The sequence below is a fragment of the Podarcis pityusensis genome (assembly GCF_964106645.2).
Source record: "Podarcis pityusensis genome assembly, chromosome: 14".
Taxonomy (NCBI): Eukaryota; Metazoa; Chordata; class Lepidosauria; order Squamata; family Lacertidae; genus Podarcis; species Podarcis pityusensis.
Window position 1 is genome coordinate 16866431 of NC_138039.1, and position 22721 is coordinate 16889151.

Here is a 22721-nt window from a genome sequence, read left to right on the forward strand (position 1 = left end):
ATTCTCTCTCCCCTCCCCCCACTTTAAACAAAACAGCTTTTTTTCAGAACTAAATGCAAAGCCATTTGCGATGGTATTTCCGTTGGCTCCTTAAGGAACAAAAGCACATCTCACTGCGTTAACCAAAGTGTCTTGGAGCTTTACTGCTGTTTGGATCCAAGCACTGTTAGAAAGTCAGAGATAAAAGCTAGGTGCCAAATGGCACCTTAAAACTTATTCTGTTGTGGCAACCGAAACCTGTCTATTTGCCAGGGGGTTGGACTAGATGATCCTCAGGGTCCCTTTCCAATGCTAGAATCTGAACTACATTGCTTGACTGTAATCGCTCTTACAACACACACAGGGGAAATGGAAAGAACTATGGATTAAGGCAGAGGTTTTTAAACTGTGGTTGCCAACCTGGTGCCCAGAAATCCCCATGTGGTTGCAACTAGATGCACACCAGTAGTAAAATGTGCATGGCGCCTGGGAATTTTCAACCACTGGACCCAAGTCCAAAGTTTTTTGATATTTTGTAGTCAAGACAGTCCTGAAACTCATATGACAGTGAGGAATAGAGGGCAGGGCTTCATCTGATCAGGAAGCCTGTTTTTCCACAGTCCAATTGGGTGGAGTCCTGCTTATGCATGCCACAGACATGCCTTTGAACAAGCTGCTGCCCATGTGCCAACTGCTGTGCAGAGAAGAGACCCATAGTACAAAGTGGATTATGCCTAGCACCAAAAAAGCAAACAGGAACAAGTACAGCCATACTCCCCCAAAATATGCACAAGGAACTAGGGTGCCAATGGGAAATCAAGACTAGTTTATTGACCTCCAGGCAGTTTTTAAGGTGTCCTTGCATTTACACACAGAGGGTTAGTTAGGTGGAGCCAGTGTTTCAAAAGCCTGCATTTCAGACAAACCACACAAAGACACACCTCTTTACAATGATGTAGTGGAGGAAATTTTATTATCTGGAAACGTATAACTGCGAAACCCAACACTGGGTGCACAACTTTGATGCCGGAGCATACAGATTTTTTATTTTTATTTTTACTACTGGGAACACAGGAGTGTCTGACATTTTGCTGTTATTTGTATAAACACAAACAGTCTCACACTCCAATACCAGGACACGACAGCAATCTTTTGAGATTCAAATTACATCCAAGGATTTCTCTGCACTTACAATTAACCCCACAGTGTATTAATCTACCTATATATGAGATTAATATATATAAGCATGGGAAATTGAAAACTCTTGCTCCATATGTATGAACATGTCAAGTCTTATAAATAAAACATCCAGTGAAGAGAAAAAAGTTACCATTTCTAGTTCATATTTATACATAAAATACTCTAATGGCAGAATGGATGGAAAATTGCACATGAGCTTCCCCAAGCCTTGCCTAGAGGGCTTGAGGCAGCTCATTCTGTTTAATATTGAAGTACACACAAGACAGACGAGTCACTAACATACATTGCGCATTTACAAGAGATCAACTACCAAACTGATGACAACTGTACACATTGTGGAGAGACCATTTTCATTCTGGAGATTAGTTTTGTTTGTTTTTTCAACTTTTTTTTAAACACATCATACTCTGATTTTTTAATTTTACTTTGTGGAAAGGATAAGGGCAACAATGAGGCCATAGAGACCCAAGACTTCAGCAAAGATCAAGATCAGGATCATGCCCACAAATAACCTAGGCTGTTGTGCCGTTCCCCGTACGCCTGCGTCACCCACAATGCCGATGGCGAAGCCGGCAGCCAGCCCGCTGAGGCCTACGCTCAGACCAGCACCCAGCTGAAGGAAGCTCCTGCAGGTGAAGGACAAGGGGGACAAAAGTTTAGCAGCAAAAAAACAAACAAACCTCCAATCACATTGAGACAGCTTAGTACTGTTCTTCTAGGAATGGCAAGTCAAACCCATTCAGAAATTTCCTGGAAAGCCTTTTCGGCCAAATCAGCATTCCTAGACTATGCAAGCATTCTGCGTTAATAAGATTCTGCCCATGTTATGGCTGCTGTGCAGTGATAAGCAGTTTTTCCTCCTAAATCAGCTCAGTTAAGAGCTTTGTTAAGAAGTCAGCTAAACAGTTTCAAGTAACCATGTCTAACAGGACTGCAAAGACCACCTTCATGCTAATTATTAGTTAACTATTAAACTGTGGGGATATGAGATTTTAAATGGTTTTAAATGGCACCCTGTCCTATCAAACTAATTTCCGCTCAGAGTAAACCTAACGAAAATGGGCATGATTAAATTAGGCCCATTAATTCCACTGCAACTACTCTTGAGTCGAACTTAGCTGGACACAACCCTTTGTTTTTTAATTGCATTGTTTCGCTGCTCTGTTGTTTGTTGTCCTGGATTCCTTTGGGAGGAACGGCAGGATATAAATTTAATAAATATAAAAGGGGGATTTTGAGCAATTCACAGTTGTTGCCAAGCGGACCAATTTTAGTTGCAGGAAGTTTTGATTTCCTGCCCCTTTGAAAAGCAAAGGACAAGGTAGCCCACAATTAGCTTATACAGTGGTACCTCGGTTTAAGAACAGTCCTGTTTACGAACGATGCGGTTTACGAACTCCACAAAACCGGAAATAGTGTCCCGGCTTGCGAACTTTACCTCGGTCTAAGAACAGAATCTGAACGGTAGAAGGGCACCGGCGGTGGGAGGCCTCATCAGGGAAAGCGCGCCTCGGTTTAAGAACGGACTTCTGGAACGGATTAAGTTCGTAAACCAAGGTACCACTGTATAGACTCTGGAGACTGCTCTGTGGCTACTTTTTCACTACTTTCAGGAGTTCCTAACAAAAGCAATCTTGTTGCCACAAGCTTTGCTTTGAAGTCTGGATCTTATGCTAGAGAAACAAGTCCCTTGGAATAGCCTGCATCTGAGTCTGCAGATCTTCAACAGTGACAGCCCAAAGACCAAGAGGGAAAACCCTGAAGGAAAAGTAAACAGTCCAAAATGGATGGCTACGGCATAAGTAACAAAATTAGTGCAAATAGTTTTGTTTGTTTCATTCATACAACTCTGCTTTATTAGCAATAAAGTTCTCCATTCATAACTGTTATTGGCAAGTTATTAATAATAACTTTCTTAGGATGGATTATTAACTAGACATCCAGATAGCCATCAGCTACTACATGCAGGTTCTTACATGATCTCAACAGTTCCTATTAATCTTAGTTCTATTGTTCTAGTAATGAGGCACAGTTAAAACAAACTATAGCAGCCAATGCACTCATGGCTGATTATTTCCTTACAGGGCAGATATGCCCGGTAGGAGTCACAGGCTTGCTACAACTTCTCATGAAAGTTTAACAAAGATTGGGTTTCAGCTTATTCTAGGTACATAATGCAAGGATCCATGCCTGTTTAAGTCTAGCGTAGCAGCAAGAGATTGGTTTACAGACATGCTTCAAATTAAGCATCACTGAATAATTCAGTGCTTCACTACTGCACCACATGTCAGAGTTATTACATATTAAAGTATTTTGCCTTATCTGGTTTGAAGACTTAGCGGGGGGGGGGGGCGGCAAGGTCGTTAGAAAAGCCCCTCAAGCTTTCAAAACCCACTACAGCCCAGTTGGCTCAAATGAGCAATCAGTTCTGCAGATCAAGAGAGGGGGCCTCGTACTATTGTTTCAACAATAGCCTTAACATTCTGTATGAAAAGCTAAAATTGAAAGAGTTTGCAGTATTATTATAGGAGGGCTTGATGTTCAGAAAAAATCCCCCGCCCCACCCCAGCATGCTGGAAATAATACCTTTTATCCCAGTTATTACCAGAAGGCATTTGAGAGTTGAATCCAGCTGGCTGAACACCTTTCTATCACAATGCTAGAGCTTAAGTCTCAAAGCAGAGGGACTCTATATTAAGTAATGATAGACCATTTTAAGCCCATAAAGCCCAGTGTTTCCTTGAGCTTGCAATTTTGACTGTACTTATACAAAGTTGATCCAGACTCAGTCTGAACAAGATGGGTTGATTCTGAAGCTATGCTTCTGTGTGTTGAGTATACCCTACAACATGCATGTCCAAAGTCCGTTTCGGGGGCCTAATCCGGCCCGCCGGTCGGTTTAATCCGGCCCCTGTGGCAGTTAATTTCCTGGGGTAAAATCCTAAAAAACCCTCAACAACTTTAACCCTTAAAAAACTCAACAACTTCAATCCTAAAAAAAAACACCTAGGCTGTTGTGCTGTCCCCCATTTGGACACCACTGCCCTACAAGAACATACCTGGAAATAGCTGGGGCCTTTAGCAAATGGGATCCCACAGGTTTTGAACAGCTATGAGTAGCACATATTAATGCAAGTGCTGCCAAACACTACATGGCAACCGTTTTTGAAATGGCGCTATCATTAGCCAAGCATGGTAACATAACCAATAAGGTTATCATTTGCATATAGAACAGTCTTGCTTTTTTGCACCTTAAAGGAATTGAGAAGAGGATTCTATTACAGATGTACTCCCACATACTACACTGCAGAGGTTGGCAACCTAAGTTCCGGGGGCCAGATACGGCCCACGGGGGCAGTTTAACCGGCCCCCGCACTGGCCCTGAACCCTGCCGCCCACTTGGCAAGTCCCTGCACGCTGCACTAAACCGGCACAGCGCGGCACAGGGACTCACTTCTGCGGTGCTGGCGGGGCTTCCTATCGGCTGCAGGAAGCTCCTGAAATAGCGTTTGCACATGTGCACGCACATGTAGACGCCTCCTCTGCGCACACACGCGATGCGGCCCGCAGAGAGATCTCCAGGGGAGTGAAGCGGCCCAGGCTGCTTGAGCCTTGCCGACCCCTGTACTACAGAGCCACTGAAAAACCTGCAGCTGACATGTCAACTGGCCATTTCAGTGTTTCTTTTAAATTTCAGCACAGCTCGCAATGCAGAGGACTCAAAGAAAACTTACTTGTACAGTGTAATTCCAACTGTGATGGAATTGGCAATAAGGACTGCCACTACCAAGCCGTAGATTGCTATAATACCCGCCATGACAACAGGAATGATTGACTTCATGATCAGCTCTGGCCGCATAACAGACATGGCTGCAATGCCTGTGCCGCTCTTTGCTGTGCCATAGGCAGCTCCCAATGCTGGAAGGAAGAAGAGAAAAACCAGAGGTGAGTCTTGCCATGCTTACTGTACCCTTTTAATACAAAAGAACGAAGGAAAATATTGGCACAGAAATCAGCACTGTGTAAAATTATCTTGGACTTTGGTTAACATGTAAAAATATAATTTGAATAAAATACAAAATCACACTGTGGGTATGAATGTCATACAATACAATTTTAAAACTGATTTCTAATTTCAAGTAACAAAGCATACCCATGCAAGCAATACATCTAACTGTTTTACAACATGGCCTCAGCTTCCGTATCCCCCACCAACTTAGATCAATGCAGCCTGTTATTTTCAGGTGAACGTCTGAAGCCACTTGACACCCCCTTCCCCAGAAAAGACAAAGCCCCCCGCATTCAGCCCTAAGCCCCTACTATTTTAAGGTAGAAAGTTAAACAGTATCCTCCTAGATAAAAGGATGACAAGTTTCACTTGAGACACATGCTGGTGCCAATGCATAAAATGGCTTCAGGACTTTTTAGATAGATTGTCACTTTACAGTAGTGTTTTGCCCCTCTTCCTGAGCCCATGGATCCAGGATGCTGCAATTACATTAAAGGTAAAGGTAAAGGACCCCTGACAGTTAAGTCCAGTCGCAAATGGGTTGTGGCGCTCATCTTGCTTTACTGGCAGAGGGAGCCGACGTTTGTCCGCAGACAGTTCATGTGGGTCATGTGGCCAGCATGACTAAGCTGCTTCTGGCGAACCAGAGCAGCGCATGGAAATGCCATTTACCTTCCCGCCGGAGCAGTACCTATTTATCTACCTGAACACTTGCACTGTGTGCTTTCGAACTGCTAGGTTGGCAGGAGCTGGGACGGAACAACGGGAGCATACCCCGTCGCAAGGATATGAACCGTCAACCTTCTGATCGGCAAGCCCTAGGTTGAGTGGTTTAGCCCACAGCACCACCTGCGTCCCACCTACATTACTCTGTGCCAAAATGGCTTCATCACTAGAGCTGGCTGATTTAATCCTGCATCACCAATGGAGCCTCTGAGACATGTATCACAAATGCACTAGTAAATCTATTACAACACCTTAAGCTGATCTAATGTAGCTCATCTGTGCTTTTGATGTACAGAAACTATCTACTTCAAAGAAAAATCAGAAAGGAGGAACTAAAATAAAGACAGTAACAGGTTATGACAGTTGTAGTTTTTGCACTGCCAGATTGCAGTAAGGCTATTCTTCCCGAGTCTCATCCCAGGAATGCAGAAATTTTTAAGTTCCATCTTAATTGCATTAAGTAGTTTTCACCTGCGTAAATAACCATATAATGGAGCAAAGTTCTCAAACCTGTAGTAAGGTTGCTAGGTATCAGCTTGTTTATTGGCTGTAAGTTAAGCCTGAATTAAGCCATCGGCATGTTTACATGACACTTTCCTGGGGTAGTGCAGCACTTGGCTCTTCCCTACCATAAAACTCTCCTTTGGAAAGGTGGTGTTGGCAACAGTTAAGTGTCAGCGGTGTTTGTGGCAGCCTTATGTTAGGGAAAGTCTGTTCAGACACTTTCACAAGCATAGAAAATCAGCTAGGGAATGTTTCAGTTCTCTTTTTACTCACTAAAAAAAAGGCATGGTGGCACCAAGCTCGCAGAAAACTCATGCCACATGACTACATCCCTGTTCTGCTGCTTGGCACTCAGCTTTCTGAATGGCAAGGCTAGCTAGCATACCTTGCCTGCTTGTGTAGCCAAGAGAAATGGACAATCACCACTGGACAACCTCCTCCTTCTAAGTCACATTCATGAGCCAATACCACAGGCATCTATTCAAGCCTTGTCCACTGGACTTATTACAACTGGCCAGAAACAAGGCTGAGAGGTTGGCTGTTGTCTTCGCCACCACCAACCTCCCTGAGTATTATCCCATGGCAGTGTGGATAGGCTATGGCAAGGAAAAGCAGCAAGCTGGATATTTTTTTAAAAAAATGGAAGCAAATTGATTTCTTTTAAAATATAATTTAAACACCAAGTTGCAGAACCAGGTTTGTAATAGATATAAGCAAAAGCATGTTGGCCCCATAACTAAATCTCTCAAAACCTAGTCAAGTATCTACTAGATACATTTGCAATGCTATATGTAAAACAACCAATTTGATGGTTGTTGTTGTTTAGTCGTTTCCGACTCTTTGTGACCCCATGGACCAGAGCACGCCAGGCACTCCTGTCTTCCACTGCCTCCACCAGTTTGGTCAAACTCATGTTAGCTTGGAGAACACTGTCCAACCATCTAGTCCTCTGTCGTCCCCTTCTCCTTGTGCCCTCAATCTTTCCCAACATCAGGGTCTTTTCCAGGGAGTCTTCTCTTCTCATGAGGTGGCTGAAGTATTGGAGCCTCAGCTTCACGATCTGTCCTTTCAGTGAGCAGGCTGATTTCCTTCAGAATGGATGCGTTTGATCTTCTTGCAGTCCATGGGACTCTCAAGAGTCTCCTCCAGCACCATAATTTAAAAGTATCAATTCTTCAGCGATCAGCCTTTTTCATGGTCCAGCTCTCACTTCCATACATCACTACTGGGAAAACCATAGCTTTAACTATACAGACCTTTGTTGGCAAGGTGATGTCTCTGCTTTTTAAGATGCTGTCTAGATTTGTCATTGCTTTCCTTCCAAGAAATAGGCGTATTTTAATTTTGTTACTGCTGTCACCATCTGCAGTGATCATGGAACCCAAGAAAGTAAAATCTCTCACTGCCTCCATTTCTTCCCCTTCTATTTGCCATGAGGTGATGGGGCCAGTGGCCATGATCTTCGTTTTTTTGATATTGAGCTTCAGACCATATTTTGCGCTCTCCTCTTTCACCCTCATCAAAAGGTTCTTTAATTCCTCCTCACTTTCTGCCGTCAAGGTTGTATCATCTGCATATCTGAGGTTGTTGATATTTCTTTTGGCAATCTTAATTCCGGCTTGGGATTCATCCAGTCCAGCCTTTCGCATGATGAATTCTGCATATAAGTTAAATAAGCAGGGAGACAATATACAGCCTTGCCGTACTCCTTTCCCAATTTTGAACCAATCACTTGTTCCATATCGTTCTAACTGTAGCTTCTTGTCCCACATAGAGATTTCTCAGGAGACAAATGAGGTCGATCAAGCACTCCCATTTCTTTAAGAACTTGCCATAGTTTGCTGTGGTCAACACAGTCAAATGCTTTTGTGTAGTCAATGAAGCAGAAGTAAATGTTTTTCTGAAACTCTCTAGCTTTCTCCATAATCCAGCGCATGTTTGCAATTTGGTCTCTGATTCCTCTGCCCCTTTGAAATCCAGGTTGCACTTCTGGGAGTTCTCGGTCCACATACTGCTTAAGCCTGCCTTGTAGAATTTTAAGCATAACCTTGCTAGCGTGTGAAATGAGTGCAATACTGCGGTAGTTGGAGCATTCTTTGGGATTGGGTTGTAGACTGATCTTCTCCAATCCTCTGGCTGCAGTTGAGTTTTCCAAACTTGCTGGCATATTGAGTGTAGCACTTTAACAGCATCATCTTTTAAAATTTTAAATAGTTCAGCTGGAATATCATCACTTCCACTGGCCTTGTTATTAGCAGTGCTTTCTAAGGTCCATTTGACTTCACTCGCCAGGATGTCTGGCTCAAGGTCAGCAACCACACTACCTGGGGTGTACGAGTCATCCATATCTTTCTGGTATAATTCTTCTGTGTATTCTTGCCACCTCTTCTTGATGTCTTCTGCTTCCGTTAGGTCCTTACCACTTTTGTCCTTTATTATGGTAATCTTTGTACGGAATTTTCCTTTCATATCTGCAATTTTCTTGAACAGATCTCTGGTTTTTCCCATTCAATTGTTTCCCTCTAATTCTTTGCATTGCTCATTTAAGAAGGCCCTCTTGTCTCTCCTTGCTATTTTTTTGGGGGAAAAATATTTATTCTGAAAAATACAAGGGCTATAGTTAAGTAGGAAAATTTGAAGTGCTGGGGCTCAACCTGTCAGTGTTCAGTTAGCATTTTAAACAGGAGTCTTGGCACAAACAGAAAACTTATTATCTGTCTTTTATTGGTGTTTGATGACTAAGACCTGCAACTAAATACTCAGGTTTACAATGAATTCGAATTTTAAGAGAACATACATTAATGCAAAAATCCACATTTCCAGGTTAACTTAATGTATGCCCCTTGTACACATGACCATCTGAACACAACTGCTTTTATAGGGTTTCTCCAGGGTCCATTTTTACCACTTAATAGGTGGCCTAAATCCAAAATCATGTACTATTATGGGCTTGATACAGAAGCTTAGGAATCTACAATTTATTATTAGGATTCAGGTGGTAGCTTTGGCAGAAGTCTAAACCCACTGGATGATTTCAAATTTTATCCAAGTGTCAGCTAACCACCACCTTTGTTCACTTCTCAAATTGTGAATATTGTGACCACCTAATCACTAGGAACACTTCCCATCTCACTGGACAAACTTGTTTCTGGACATTAAATTAGAACAGCTAATTGAAGTACCAGATGGTTGGTGGGTAAATACGTTATGTGTAATTGAGCATCAATAGAAGTGAAATGACATGAAGATCTTTACTGGTGCAATGAAGCAATTCCCCTCCCCACAACAGGTGTGTTTTTGCACACATACTGCTTGAAAAAAATGCAGGTTTCCAGTTACATAAGCAATACATCGTGCATCTTTCAAAATAGTAATATTGTTTTAAATTTTTAACAAATTTTTGCAAGGATCCAGGGGCCTACTTTAGGCACTTACGTATTAATACGAATATTGATAATATTCCCCCCACCCACCCACCCTTTGAACAGAATACTCTTTTTCCATTATCAAACTGACTTTTCAAACCTCTGTTTTACAAGCAGTTGGTACTGGAGATTGCTGCTTGGGAAATAAATCCCTTAATAGTGATAGCTATTTGCATCCTGGTATGCAAACAAACATTTAAACAGGTAGCATTAACCCTCAATACAAGGTGTTGGGGACACACAACAGGGGAGTGTTGGTTCTGTGATCTGCTTATTTCCCAGAGGTATTTGATTAGCTACTGTCAGAGAGATGCTAGGCTACACAAACCCTTGATTTGATCTAGCAGGCTCATTTGACAGGAATAAAAAAATACTGAAACCATCCTTACCAGTGTCAGCAAGCAATCAGTGTGCATTCTTTTAATTTGAAGCTTGCTTTGAGTTGATCTACCCTATGATAATGAGCTACAGCAACAGCATGTTAGATTAGAATGACTCTCTTGCATTCATTGCTATGTAAGCATTTGACATACTTGATTTTGACTGATTTGATTAATTATATTTCTATGCCACTTTTCATTCAAATGAATTCCATGGTAGCTTGCAAATAACATGATAGAACACAAAAGAACATCAGAAATACAGCATAAATCATGTGGAATAATTAACAAATCATCAGTGAAACGACTACAAACTATAACAGTTAACAAAGCAACAACAAGAAAAGATTGTCACAATTAAAGCAAAGGTCCTATTCTATGATTAACAAATCAATACAGCATTTATAATCTATAAAACAATATTAACATCAACAAATAGCAGCCAAAAAATAAACTAAGCACTGCAAGGTTCACATACACACTTCCCACACCCCCATGACTCAAACTTTCACTCTATTCTGCTCATTAAAATATGTATACATATAATGCCCATGACAGCAACTCCTTTCTGAAGGTTCTTCGGGCTGGAGGTGTAGCAGCACAGGTGAACCCAACCACCCCGATGGCAAAAAGTTCCCCTCTCTCCTCCCTCTGGATACAGCTCTTATTAAGACTCTCTTAGGGCTGGAGGGTAGGGCAAAGCAGGTGGAAAAAACCATTACCTGCTGGCCAACGCAGTCTCTCTCCTCTCACTGCTGACATAGTTAGGACCATACTATTACAATCACATTAGGCTACAAATAACATCAGGTTCAGAAGATATTAAAAAAACCCTATGGTGCATGTTGTTCAAAAGTTCTGCTATGGTCCTCCCTACTTCTGTTGTATGGTGGATGAAGCAAGTCAGCCTTCTTGTTTCATCTGAACACAAGCTTGTGGTTTCCCCCCTCAATTGCCCCAACCCATCATTTATTGTGATGTTAACTGGGCTACAGTGTCCCAATCAAAAGTACAGAAAGGCTGCCCACAGCATGCACCAAATTAGCCATTACTCTAATAAATCCAGATTCTGCAGCTCATAGTAGCAATGGAAGCAGTGTTTGAGGTGCTTGCAAATGGAGATATGCGCCTGGCGCCCTGCTAATTTTGAACCCTGAATGGAAGTACTTAATCCTCCATACGTCCAGGTAAATGTCAGCCAAGAGTTTTGCAAAAAATATATGACTAGTCTTATTGACTTGTTACCATCTTCTAAATCTATACTTGCTGAACAGTTGTGCTGGAGAAGGTAGAAGTCTTGATTAACAGCTCTATGGACCCAAGTTTATTAGTTTTTGATGGTGAGAAGGCGACACCATACAGACTGTTCAGCAGGCAAATACATAGTAACACAGATATGTTGTGAACTGAGGCTGCAGGTCACTGTAGGTTATAACTTGCTTGGATTAGGGATTCTTATTCAAGGTATTCTGCTAAGGTCTATGTACCTTAACAATGCTGTATTAAAAACACTGGCTTGGATATGAACCTTCCTTCTATGAATGGAATAGGGTTTGTGTTCACAAAAAAGCATTTCCCTTTCCCCCTTTGCCTTTATATCACCCCAAGACTCTGCTCCCAGGGAATGGTTTGAATATTTTTTGGGGGGCCGGGGGAGGGCTGCAGTTTAGGTTGGGAAAAATTGCTCCACCCCTTACACAGAGGAGCCATTTAGGATCCAAGTTAACTTGTAGAGGAAAGGAACCTTGAAAAGGGTGGCTAAGGCCAAGCAACTTCCACTTTTCAGACATCGGATAATCCTGTTGGAAGATGCACTGCTATAAAAATTGGCTGTAGAAATTTTATTACTAAGCACACAAATGATGATAGTCACAAGAGAAGTGCAACTGGCAGAATTTAGCTAGGCACAGTAGCAGCTGAACAACTCTGTCCTAAATAACTCTTTGCTTATCTGAAACTGGAAAAAAATTGTGCAAGTAGACACAGTGATTTTTACACAGGTTGTAGAATCCACCTTTTCCTGTCAGAGGCTTGCATTTTAATTATACAGTGCATACCATGACCATGAGAATAGTTTTGAATGCTTGCCCAGTCTTTGCTGCACAGAGTTGCTAAAGCTTTGTTGATGAAATATGTGAAATTGTGGTTTTATAATGGAGGCTTCCAAACAACTGCTTAATTTAGTTATTCTAGTAGCCACTGCTCTGATAATATATTTAATGGCACATGGTGTAAAGCCATGTACAGCTTTCATGCTGGAATATTGATTTTGGTGGAATATTGCATGAATGTCAGGAAGTTTGTGATCTATAGAAGGATTAAAGAATTAAGACACAGCCTCGTTAGTCTAGTCACAAAACCAGCTGCTACTTTCAGAACCTCTAACTTGCTTGAGAAGGAAGACACTTTAGTTCAGTGTTTTCAGTGGCAGTCTCAAGTTAGAGGTTCTGAAAGTAGCAACTGGTTTTGTGACGTACCGTATTTTTCGCTCTATAACACGCACCCGACCATAACACGCACATAGTTTCTAGAGGAGGAAAACAAGAAAAAATATATTCTAAACGAAACAGTGGATGTATGATTTTTGTGGTTCATGCTGTGGCCACAGACATGTGATCTGACAGTGAGTTTGGAGTAGCCCAATGCAAAAATCGTGTGGATCCATGCTTTGTAACCACATTTTTGCACCACTGCGGCCCCAGGCAACAGTGGGTGCGTGATTTTTTTGGTGCAAGATGTAGCCATGGACATGTTATGTGATCTGATGGTGAATTTGGAGTGACCCAGTGCAGAAATCCTGAGGATCCATGTGGATCTGTGCTTTGTAACCATGTTTTAAGTGGGGAGGGAAGGAAAAGCACTCAAGGGACAAGGAGCACGCGTGGGGTGGGTGGAGAAGGATGCTGCTAATAATGCAGGAGAGGGGTTTAAGGGGAGAAGGAGCATGCGTGGGGTGTGTGGAGAAGGATGCTGCTAATAATGAAGAAGAGGGGTATAGGGGGAGAAGGCTCCTCTCCTCTCCCGCTTTGTTCCTTTAAAGCAAGCAGGCTCTGCTTTTCTCCCTCCTCCCCGCTCAGCGAGCTGAAAAACTTTGCTGCTATCTAGCGAGCTGAGTGGGGAGGAGAGAGGGACAGAGAGCCTGCTTGCTTTAAAGGAACCAACCGGACAGGAGCCGCTTACACTCGTGTAAGTGGCTCCTCTCCTCTCCCGCTTTGCTCCTTTAAAGAAGCAGGCTCTCTGTCCCTCTCTCCTCCCCACTCAGCGGCTCTTCTCCCGCTTTGCTGTTTCAAAGCGAGCCACGGAGGAGGGAAGGAAGGGGAACCATGGATCCTCTGCTCATGACTGCAGCCTATCCCCCCGCCATCCGTAGGCATTCCCTCCATAACACGCACAGACATTTCCCCTTACTTTCTAGGAGGAAAAAAGTGAGTGTTATGGTGCAAAAAATACGGAAAAATACGGTAATTCTTTAAAAGTCAAAGTCCCACTGCAACAGAATCTTCATTTTAATCAAGAATTATTAGCATAATCTAGAAAGTGCTGACAAGATAAAGGCAAATGATCTAGTCACTTCATTCTCCTTGATTCGACAGTAAGCCAGCCTTTGGTCAAGAGTCCATATGACAACAGATTTAGGAGATAGTCTTCTTCATGTTCAAGCAGAGCATATCCTTGTCACAATAGTTAGGAGGACTACACTAATACAAATCTGAATGAGGGAAAACCTTCTTGCATCAAGAGTTAACAGGGAGGTCACCTTAGATTGAAAAACTGTCAGAAATCTTGCAGAGCTCTAAGATGAGGAACTGGACAGAAATGGCTTTAACTGGGACGTATGGACAAGCCATGTGAAAATATTTAAGTGGCCTGCTCAGGTCTAAGGAAGGTTGGTAGCATACAAATACAAGTCTTCCTTAATTTTTATTGGAGTACATAATCCAGTTACATTTTATCAGTTCAGCCCTAGTACAGGTTTCTAAATTAGAAGCCAAGCCTCTTGCTATTTGGAAATGGATTTACAATATAGCAGCTTTCTAGCAAACCTATTTTTTTTTCATTGCTCTAGTCTAGTTAGAAAAAAGCTTGTAATTACAGGAAGAAACCCTGCTTTCTAGCATGAATTCTACATGCTGGGAAATCCATCAAGGTAGCAAGCAAGTCTAGATTCATTTCTGCAAATTAAAGAGAACACTTCCATACAAATGAAGACATAGCAACACAAAAAGGATGTAGGCATATCATACACTTCATAACATATATGCTCATCCATCAACTTAAAAGCTTCTGTTGTGGGTTTTGCAGCTGGCATTTCCTAGCATTATAAAGTTGAAGTTTTATTTGCCTGCTATGTACACTTAATTGCTGTTGGAAAAACCTGAGCAGGATTTTGTAGCATAAAGATGTGCTAACATAGCAGTCAACCTCCTTCCCCCTCCCACTTGCCCCACCATAGTCAACTGCTATTCTACCTATGGGACTGAGAACCTGTTTCTAGAGACTTGACTTAGTAAGATGTGTCCTCATGGCCACAAATTTACTTACTTACAGATTTAAGGTAATTTTTTCTTAATTCTGCCAGAATGTGGAGTACTAGCACACCATGACTTGTGCCCCACCCAACATGTAAAGCACTCTGCAACTTCCTCTTGCCATTTGAAGGAGTGCAGGATCAACTCTCCGGGGAGATCCTGAACTTTGTGAGGCATAAAGAGGTCACGCTAGGGCTCTGCGAACCTCGAAACCCGAGGAGGTAAATCCTCGGGACAGGGGGATCTGGCTGCGTTCAGGGTGACACTCTCGTGTGTGTGCCAAACCCATTGGGGTTTGGTAAGGAGGCAGGATTGAAGACGCAAACACTAGGATGCATTGTAGACCCGCAAAGCGATGCCACAGGCTCCAAGGAGAAGTGGTAAAGCATTCCGAGAAATAAGGTTTAATTCCGGCCTTTGACTTCTCAGTGGTTACGTACAGCAACTTGCCATTCACAAACATTCAAAGAATGAGTTTGCCCATCTTGGGACTCTTCCTTTTTTCTCTCCCTGCCTCCAACCCCCAGCTGTTCATTTCTTGCACATGGGAATTCAGATAAAAGCTTAAAAAGATCTTGGCTCTATCAGTTCTTATTTAGGCAAACCTTTTATTTTACTCAAAGGTTTATTTTACTCAAACCTTCATTCAAATTGTGAGCAACAGTAAAAATTAGCCGCTTAAAGTACTGTGAATGATGGACCTATGCCTGAAATAGAGCATATGGTGTTCTTTTTGGAGAGTGGGGGAGAGGGATTCAAGAATGTGCAGTGCTTTAAAGCTAGAAGCTGAAATATCACAGGTACTTAACCGGCTGGCTTTCTGTGGTTGCAGATCTGCTGTCAACAACAGTCAATACACCTCTAGCTTCTCTTAACACTCACTTCAAGTGGTGGTAACAGACAGTTCCTTGTCTGTGGATCATGAAGATCCAAGTTAGTATTGGCAGATGTTTGCAAAGTTTGGGAGAAGAATGCACTGTGTTTCAAAAAGATTCTCCACCATCTTAACTCTGGCACAAAGACCCCCAATGGGAGGCAGGGAAGGCTATCACTTCCAACCTTATCCAAGCTTGACATTTAATGTCAAGATCAGAAAAGCAAATGTGTTTTGGACTGGTTCGGCACACCTTACTTGGTATTCACACCAACAAACCCTCATTGATTTTTTTAAAAATAAAACCTTCTGAGTAGGCCTCTTAGTTGCACGGAAGGCTAGAGAAAGCTAAGACCAGCATTCTGTAGGGCTTCCAGAGGCCAAAGGCAGACATTCATTTGCCTTCACACCTTCCACCCATATTACAAGTTACAATCAGGATCTGCAAATATTCTAGTTTACAGTACTTAGAATTTTGGGGATCACAAGACCACCACCTCATCATCAATAGGAACTAGCTATTATGCAACTATGTCAGCCAGGGCTGAAAACAAAGCTTTTATTCATTTCTGTGGAAAGGAGACTTGTAGACCAAATAATATTGGATGGTGGTTTAATTGAAGAACTGCAGAATGAAACACTTGACAAAGTGACAGTCACATTAGGACAATGATCACAGCAATCCATGTTCATTTGTCTGTCTCAGCTTTGGAAAAAATGCAACTACATTTTACTGACATGCTCATCTACTGCAGAACTCTAGAAGTTTCTTAAAGTGCAGCTTGACATGGCCAGATTATAACATATGGCGTTAATGGTTGCTTATATGAAGTTCCTAGCGGATCCCTCCTATGTCATCTTCAACCAGGCCTTTGGCTGCATGGTTTTTTGGGGGGGGGGTGTTATTTTGTTGTTCGTTTTAACTATTTGTGTTTTTACCTTGTATGTTTACTCTGTGAACTGCCCTGAGATCCTGTGATGAAGGGCAGTATATAAATCTAATAAGTAATAATAAAATAATTTAGATGTGGCGTGCAATCTCATGTGTTTGTTTCTGGTGTACTAGAATACTGTATGAGATGTTAACAGTCTATGGCCAATCCGAACATCTGGCAATACCCAACTTTAGTAAGCTAGTCCATGCTAACTGTAATGCTATTTTTAAGCTTTATAACAATCCGCTTTTGGTAACAGCACTCTGTGAAGTTTAGTCAAACAATTTGTTGGTCAGGAAATTACAAGAGAAGAAGCCATTTTAACAGCTTCTGCCTCTTTAAAGCAGTCCAGAAAGCTCTTGTAATACATTAAGTTTTGCTTTCATTATCCTTCTCCACGATCCACCCAGCTAAAGAGCAATTTAGAGATATTTTTTTTTAAAAGCTGTGTAGCTAGCCATATTGGGAGCAGAAATGTGCTCCCCAGCCAGGCAATTCCAGGTTTCACATTTCTAAAGATAGATGCACATTACAAGGAAGATTATATCAAGTAGGAAGTTAACATGGATCAGTATATAGTACTTGTAACCACTGGAAATTATTGTCACCCATTTCCTTCTGCCATAGAGTCTAACTATGTTACATGGAAATATTAGATAATCACATCACTCAGAAGCATCTGATAATCCAATGAAGCAGGGAAAACCCACAAGCCTTGTGATTAGAGATCAGTCACCAAATAAGTATCACAAAATATGGTTGTATGCTTGAAGGTCATGATGGCACTTGCAGCAGAAAGGGAGCACCATCACAAGGTTAGCCAGCAATGACCAGAATGAGTTTTATAAGCTGTTTACTATCATCAGAAATTAGTGTGTACAGGACCAAGATATGGGTGTTTATACAACATGGTTTCTGTCTCAAGCTGGCTAGCACAAAACAAGGCCTGAACTTAGTAGTACTAGACTGGTCTTGCACAGCTCATGAGGAACTAAAAAATAGTGTCTTATTTAAGGTGTGCCAGGGCAGTGTTCAATGACAAACCAACAGGTACTAAGTCATTCATCTTAAGACACTGCATAATCAAGTCTCTGGAATGGAAGCCTTTGACAAGTTAGCTTCTTGCTTCTCTGAAGATTAACATTCAGTGCCATTTGCAGTTCACTAATAGACTGCTAGTTAAGGTGTCTGGGTATTTAACAGAACATCCACCAAGAACTATGTATGGTTGTCCAACACAGTTTTAATCATGAATACCTTTCCACAAATTGATTCAATCTGCAAGTTCTATCAAACCACTTTTCAACATATGAACACACCCATCTATCTGGCAGAGGCTTTCTCAACAGTGCTTTTCACAGCAGGACAGAAACGTCCAGGTGTTTAGCTGACGACCAGATCTGATCTACAACAAGTCTGTCAAAGCAACTGTTCACACCTTATTGCTACTTTGTTGAGAGGTCTAGTCCAATGCAGGGAACAATACTCAATAGCCAACTCAACTTGGGGTGCTACTGACAATATGAGCTTGCAATGCAAGTTTTCCATTTGCTGCTTTAAGAGACTACAGTTGGGACACTTTTTTGAAATAGCACGCATTCAGACTACTAGATTAGCCATCTGCGAACCCCCTTCCCTATATAAATGCTTCTTACATTTAGTTATCAATAGGAACATCTGCAAGTCAGATGAGGAATCTACCTCAAAGGATTCTGGGGCAGCTTGGTCTGTTGGGCCCATTCGGAAGACAGCTTTATACAGGAACAGCACACTGCTGAGAGGAAAATGGTATACAAGCCATCTTCCCAAGACAACTTCGGTTGTTACTGGCCTTCTCAGAGTCACTGATCCTGGCAACACAATTTGGAAACCCCACCACAACCAGTTTCCACTGGAACAGAACCCATCCAGTTCCCCACGCTCTGCCAGAATAGATAAGAGGCAGTTGTATGTAGCTATTCTGCAGGGAAATGTTGCTTGGCTAGAATGTGTCCTTGAACTGGATGTCTGGATAAATGACAGGGAGAAGCAGAGGAGCCAATTCCTAGGGGCCAAGATCCCTCACCATAAAATATTTGAGGAAGCCCCCCCCCCCACCCCCAGTTGATGGACACTGCCACTGTGATAGATTATGAGGGGCTGGGCTTCCCTCCCCTCCCCAATATTTTATTCAAGTTGGCACCCTGGGGGGGGGGGGAGTGTGTAGAAATTAGCCTATTGCACAAAGTTGCTAAGGAAGCCATATTAAGTTCAGCAATCCTCGTGTACAGTGGGAATTTATTAACTGCTAAGTTTGCTTTTGCCCATATGCTAATTTCATTTGATTTCAGAAAAATAATTCCTGAAGACAATATCAGTGGCTAAACTTGGTCAGAAAGTACTGGTGTGCTAGGTAAGGCAATTGTCTTAATGAGAGCCAGAATACTGTAGTGGTTAGAATGACTAACTAGTACTGGGGAGATTCTGGTTCAAGTCTCCACTCAACCATAAAGCTTCAACCTTGGGCTAGTCACTATGTCAGTGTAACCTACTTCTCTGGGTTGTTAAAATGGGAGAGAATAAAGAACAGCCTAGAGTTCCTTTGAGGAAGAGCTATGCATTTTTATTTTTTTTAAATAGTAATAATGCAGTGGGTACTCTAGAACAGGCTTCCTCAACCTCGGCCCTTCAGATGTTTTTGGCCTACAACTCCCATGATCCCTAGCTAGCAGGACCAGTGGTCAGGGATGATGGGAATTGTAGTCTCAAAACAGCTGGAGGGCAGAGTTTGAGGAAGCCTGCTCTAGAACTATTCAGGTGTGCAATAGCTCAGGGGAGCTTTATATGGAAGGAGATTCACTTATATGGATGATTATTTTCAAGTTATGCTCAACTCTAATGGAACTTACTTCCAATTGCTACAGCACAAGGAATTTTATAGTTGGCTAGTTAGAGTCATGCTGGTAGTTTGAGGCAATGTGTACATGGGCGTCAAGACCCCCTCCCCATTAAGTTTAAAAGCAGCAGCAATAGTTTAGCGAGAAGCATATTTTACATGGCTACAGATAACAGCAGCAGTGCTTGCTAGATTATCCGTACACATTTAAGGAAAGCAGTAAAGTTTAGTGTGTCTGCATTTTTCAATTAGTAACAATACTTTGAAATTCCTCTTCCAAAAACATTTACATTACATTTGTAGGTGCTTTATAAAGTGGAATTAAAGGCAATCTGACATAGCTCGTTTTGTTTAGTGGTCAATCAAGCAATTAAAGACTTCTGGACAAGTGCTATGGACAAGTTTTGAGAGAAAGAAGTGAAAGGGAAGGAGCTGCAACTGAGAGACTAGAACAGTTTTGTCATCACAGCTGGCTAGCACTCTTATTCATCAAGAGCTATTTATTCAGGACTCTGATTATTTAACCACCACTTCCCATCCCATACAGAATCTTTCAGTATGACCATGCTCAAAATTTTGGTAGCCCTTGCAGAGTGTTATTTGCATTTCACAAGTCCTCTCCGCTTAAACAGAATGGTGTGTCAGTTTAATATGCTGCCATTCAGTTGATAAGCCAACATACAGATTCAAAAATGACACCTCCAGGAAAGTCTTGTGTAGAGATAGCTTCACCCAGGTCTTTTTCTAACGCAACAATTCAGTTCCAGAGCAACCCCAATAGGACTTTGGAGGGCAAGCTGCATACTACATCTCAGCAAGGATAAGCCAGATTTTGCAACCGGCAGACAGCAAGTTAATCCAAGCACTGCACATCCATCTGACTGCCTTGTGGGAGTGCTTGCTTGGTACAAGATGGAAGATGTTCCAGCCTCACTGGCCTGGATGAACTGACCGCATGGAATCACCTAGGTTTAGGTTAATTTAGCACTCCGGATGGCATGTAGTGAAGAAGCAGAGGCTGCAACCCCCTCCCTCCCTGCAGTCACATGGCTAGCCAGGGGCTCCTCTAGCAGCTGACACTCTTCCCCTATGACGTCACCCTCATTGCCCCTTTGCATCTCTGCTTTCCGAAACAGCAGTAGTCTCCTTTTTCTCTTTCTCTTTGCCTCTGCTCCCCCCTCTTGCCAATACCCCGGATGAGCCAGCTGGTAGGAGTAGGGCGACAGAAGGCAGAGCTGAAACCCTTCAAAAAGGGAGAGAATTAAGAAGAAAAAGGTAGACACTGAAGCAACGGAAGTGACAGGCAGAGCACGTCCAGCTGGGCTGGGATTTCGCCCCCGCATTGCCCTCTCTCCCCTATCACTTGGGCAGGGACATTCCTGCGGCCACAGAATGGCAAGACAAGGAGAGGCAGGCCGCTTAAGCCAAGCCCTGGAACTGGGGCAGGCTGGAGCAAGGAAGGACACCTGCCGTCTCTTGCATTGAAGACCAGGATACAATATAGAGCTGGCAGATTAAATATCTAAACTAAATACATGTTGCCCCTCCCAGGTTGTAAGCAAAGGGAACCCCAGTTAATTTTAAACGAAAGCTTTTTAAAAAAGAAAGAAAAATCCAATAATCAGCAGCATGCCTGCACGCACTCTCCATACCCAAGCAGAGAAAGGAGTCAAGGAACCACATCCCTCATTGCCCCTCCCAATAATTCCTTCCTTTCCCCAACCACCCCACAAGCTTTCTGCAGGGGGGGTGCCAACCTTGGAAAGCAGGGGGAGGGGAGACGCTAGATCATTCCCTCTCCAAGTAGGGCAGGGAAGAGGGGAAACACCTTGGCAGAAGGAAAGAGGTAACGCCAGACTTGCCGCCTCCCCGTGCCCACGCCTTTCTTGCCTCTCCCAAGTCCAAAGGCAGGACAAGGAAGACGGTTTCGTGGAGAATTGCACAAGAGGAGCAGGAAGGTGCTGGGAGAAATGGGATGGAAGCCCCCATTCCCCCTAAGGCATAGGAGGGGGATGGGGAAGAAATGAGACACAGACACACACACACACACACACACACACACACACACATATATATATATATATAAAACAGGCAGCCAGGAGATGTCCTCATGGAGACACGAAAAAGCCTCAGGGTTTGGCCAAGGCAAAGCTAACCCCCCCCCCCAATACTGTATAACGATCCCACTTGTCCCCCTCCCCGCTTGCGGCAGGATCTCCTCCCAGGATGTGCAAAAGAGGCGAGTGGGTGGGTTGGAACCAAGTCACCCAACTGCTGCAGAGCCACCCTGGCTGAGCCGAGCGCCTTCCCCCCCGCCGCGATCAGGATGACACCCAGCCCAGTTACGCAAGGCCATACAACAGCAGCAGCAGCCTCCTCACATGACGTCCTTCCTCAACCAAACCCCCACCGCCAAGCCCCACCCGTGTGTCCTCGTCGGAAATACCCCACAGCCTCACCGCTGAAGATCATGGCAGCCGAGGCACCCATGACGGCGAAGAAGCAGGAATATTCGGGAGGAGCGGTGGTGGCTGCGGACGACATGGCTGCTGAGATGCACCGAGCCGGCGGGGGGAGGGAGAGTTTTAAAAAATAAGAATAAGCAGCGAAAGGGGGGTGGAGGAGGACGGCTACGTCGGCGCCAAGCTGAGCCGGGCGAAGGGCTGGCGGCTGTGAGCTGCAAGAGGCGGCGGCGGGTGACGGGGCTCCTTAAGTCCTCTAGCGCCGCTGCTTAGTCCTCTACCGCCAAGCGGTATTCAAACGTCCTGACAGGCGGCGGAGGCTGCTGCAAAGACGGCGGGCCTCGTTGGTTAGCGTTGGCAGCGGCGCTCTCCGGCTCCGTCGCTCCTCCTCGTCCTGCAGCTGCTGCTCCGCCACTGCGCTCGCGGTTCGCTCTAAATACCCAGCCACCGCAGGACAAAATGGCGGCTGCCCGGGGGTCACGTGGGCCCGAGACGGGCACCTCCTCCTCCTCCTCCTCCCTTCTCTTGGAATGTGCCAAGGGAGAGAGGGAGGGGAAAAAAAGGGAGGGCTCTTAATAGGGAACCACCTCCTGCTCCTCCTCCGCGGTCATTTCGCTGATCTGTGATCATGAGGACGGTTTTCATTTTGCTTTTTAGGGTTCGTGAAAGAGGAATGTCAGACAGGGTCTTGGGGTGTCTCTTTCCGCCGACCCCCCCCCGTCGAAGCAAATGGCTCGGGTGGTTCAGCCCCCTCAGGATTTCTCGGCTCTCTCTGTCCGTGGAGGGGCGGGGTTTATTTGTTCCCCCTCCCGTCAGGTGAGCG

The 22721-nt window shown here is 43.6% G+C and overlaps 1 protein-coding gene across 1 annotated transcript; it reads right to left on the minus strand.

Annotated features, from left to right (window-relative positions):
* Window positions 1-923: 923 nt before the first annotated feature.
* Window positions 924-22321, minus strand: ATP6V0C (ATPase H+ transporting V0 subunit c). The gene is made up of 3 exons (XM_080982068.1): window positions 21896-22321; window positions 4914-5097; window positions 924-1805 (listed from the first exon to the last, which is right to left on the minus strand). The coding sequence occupies exons 1-3, from the start codon at window positions 21978-21980 to the stop codon at window positions 1601-1603; spliced, it is 474 nt and encodes a 157-aa protein (XP_080838194.1). The 5' UTR covers window positions 21981-22321; the 3' UTR covers window positions 924-1600.
* Window positions 22322-22721: the final 400 nt, after the last annotated feature.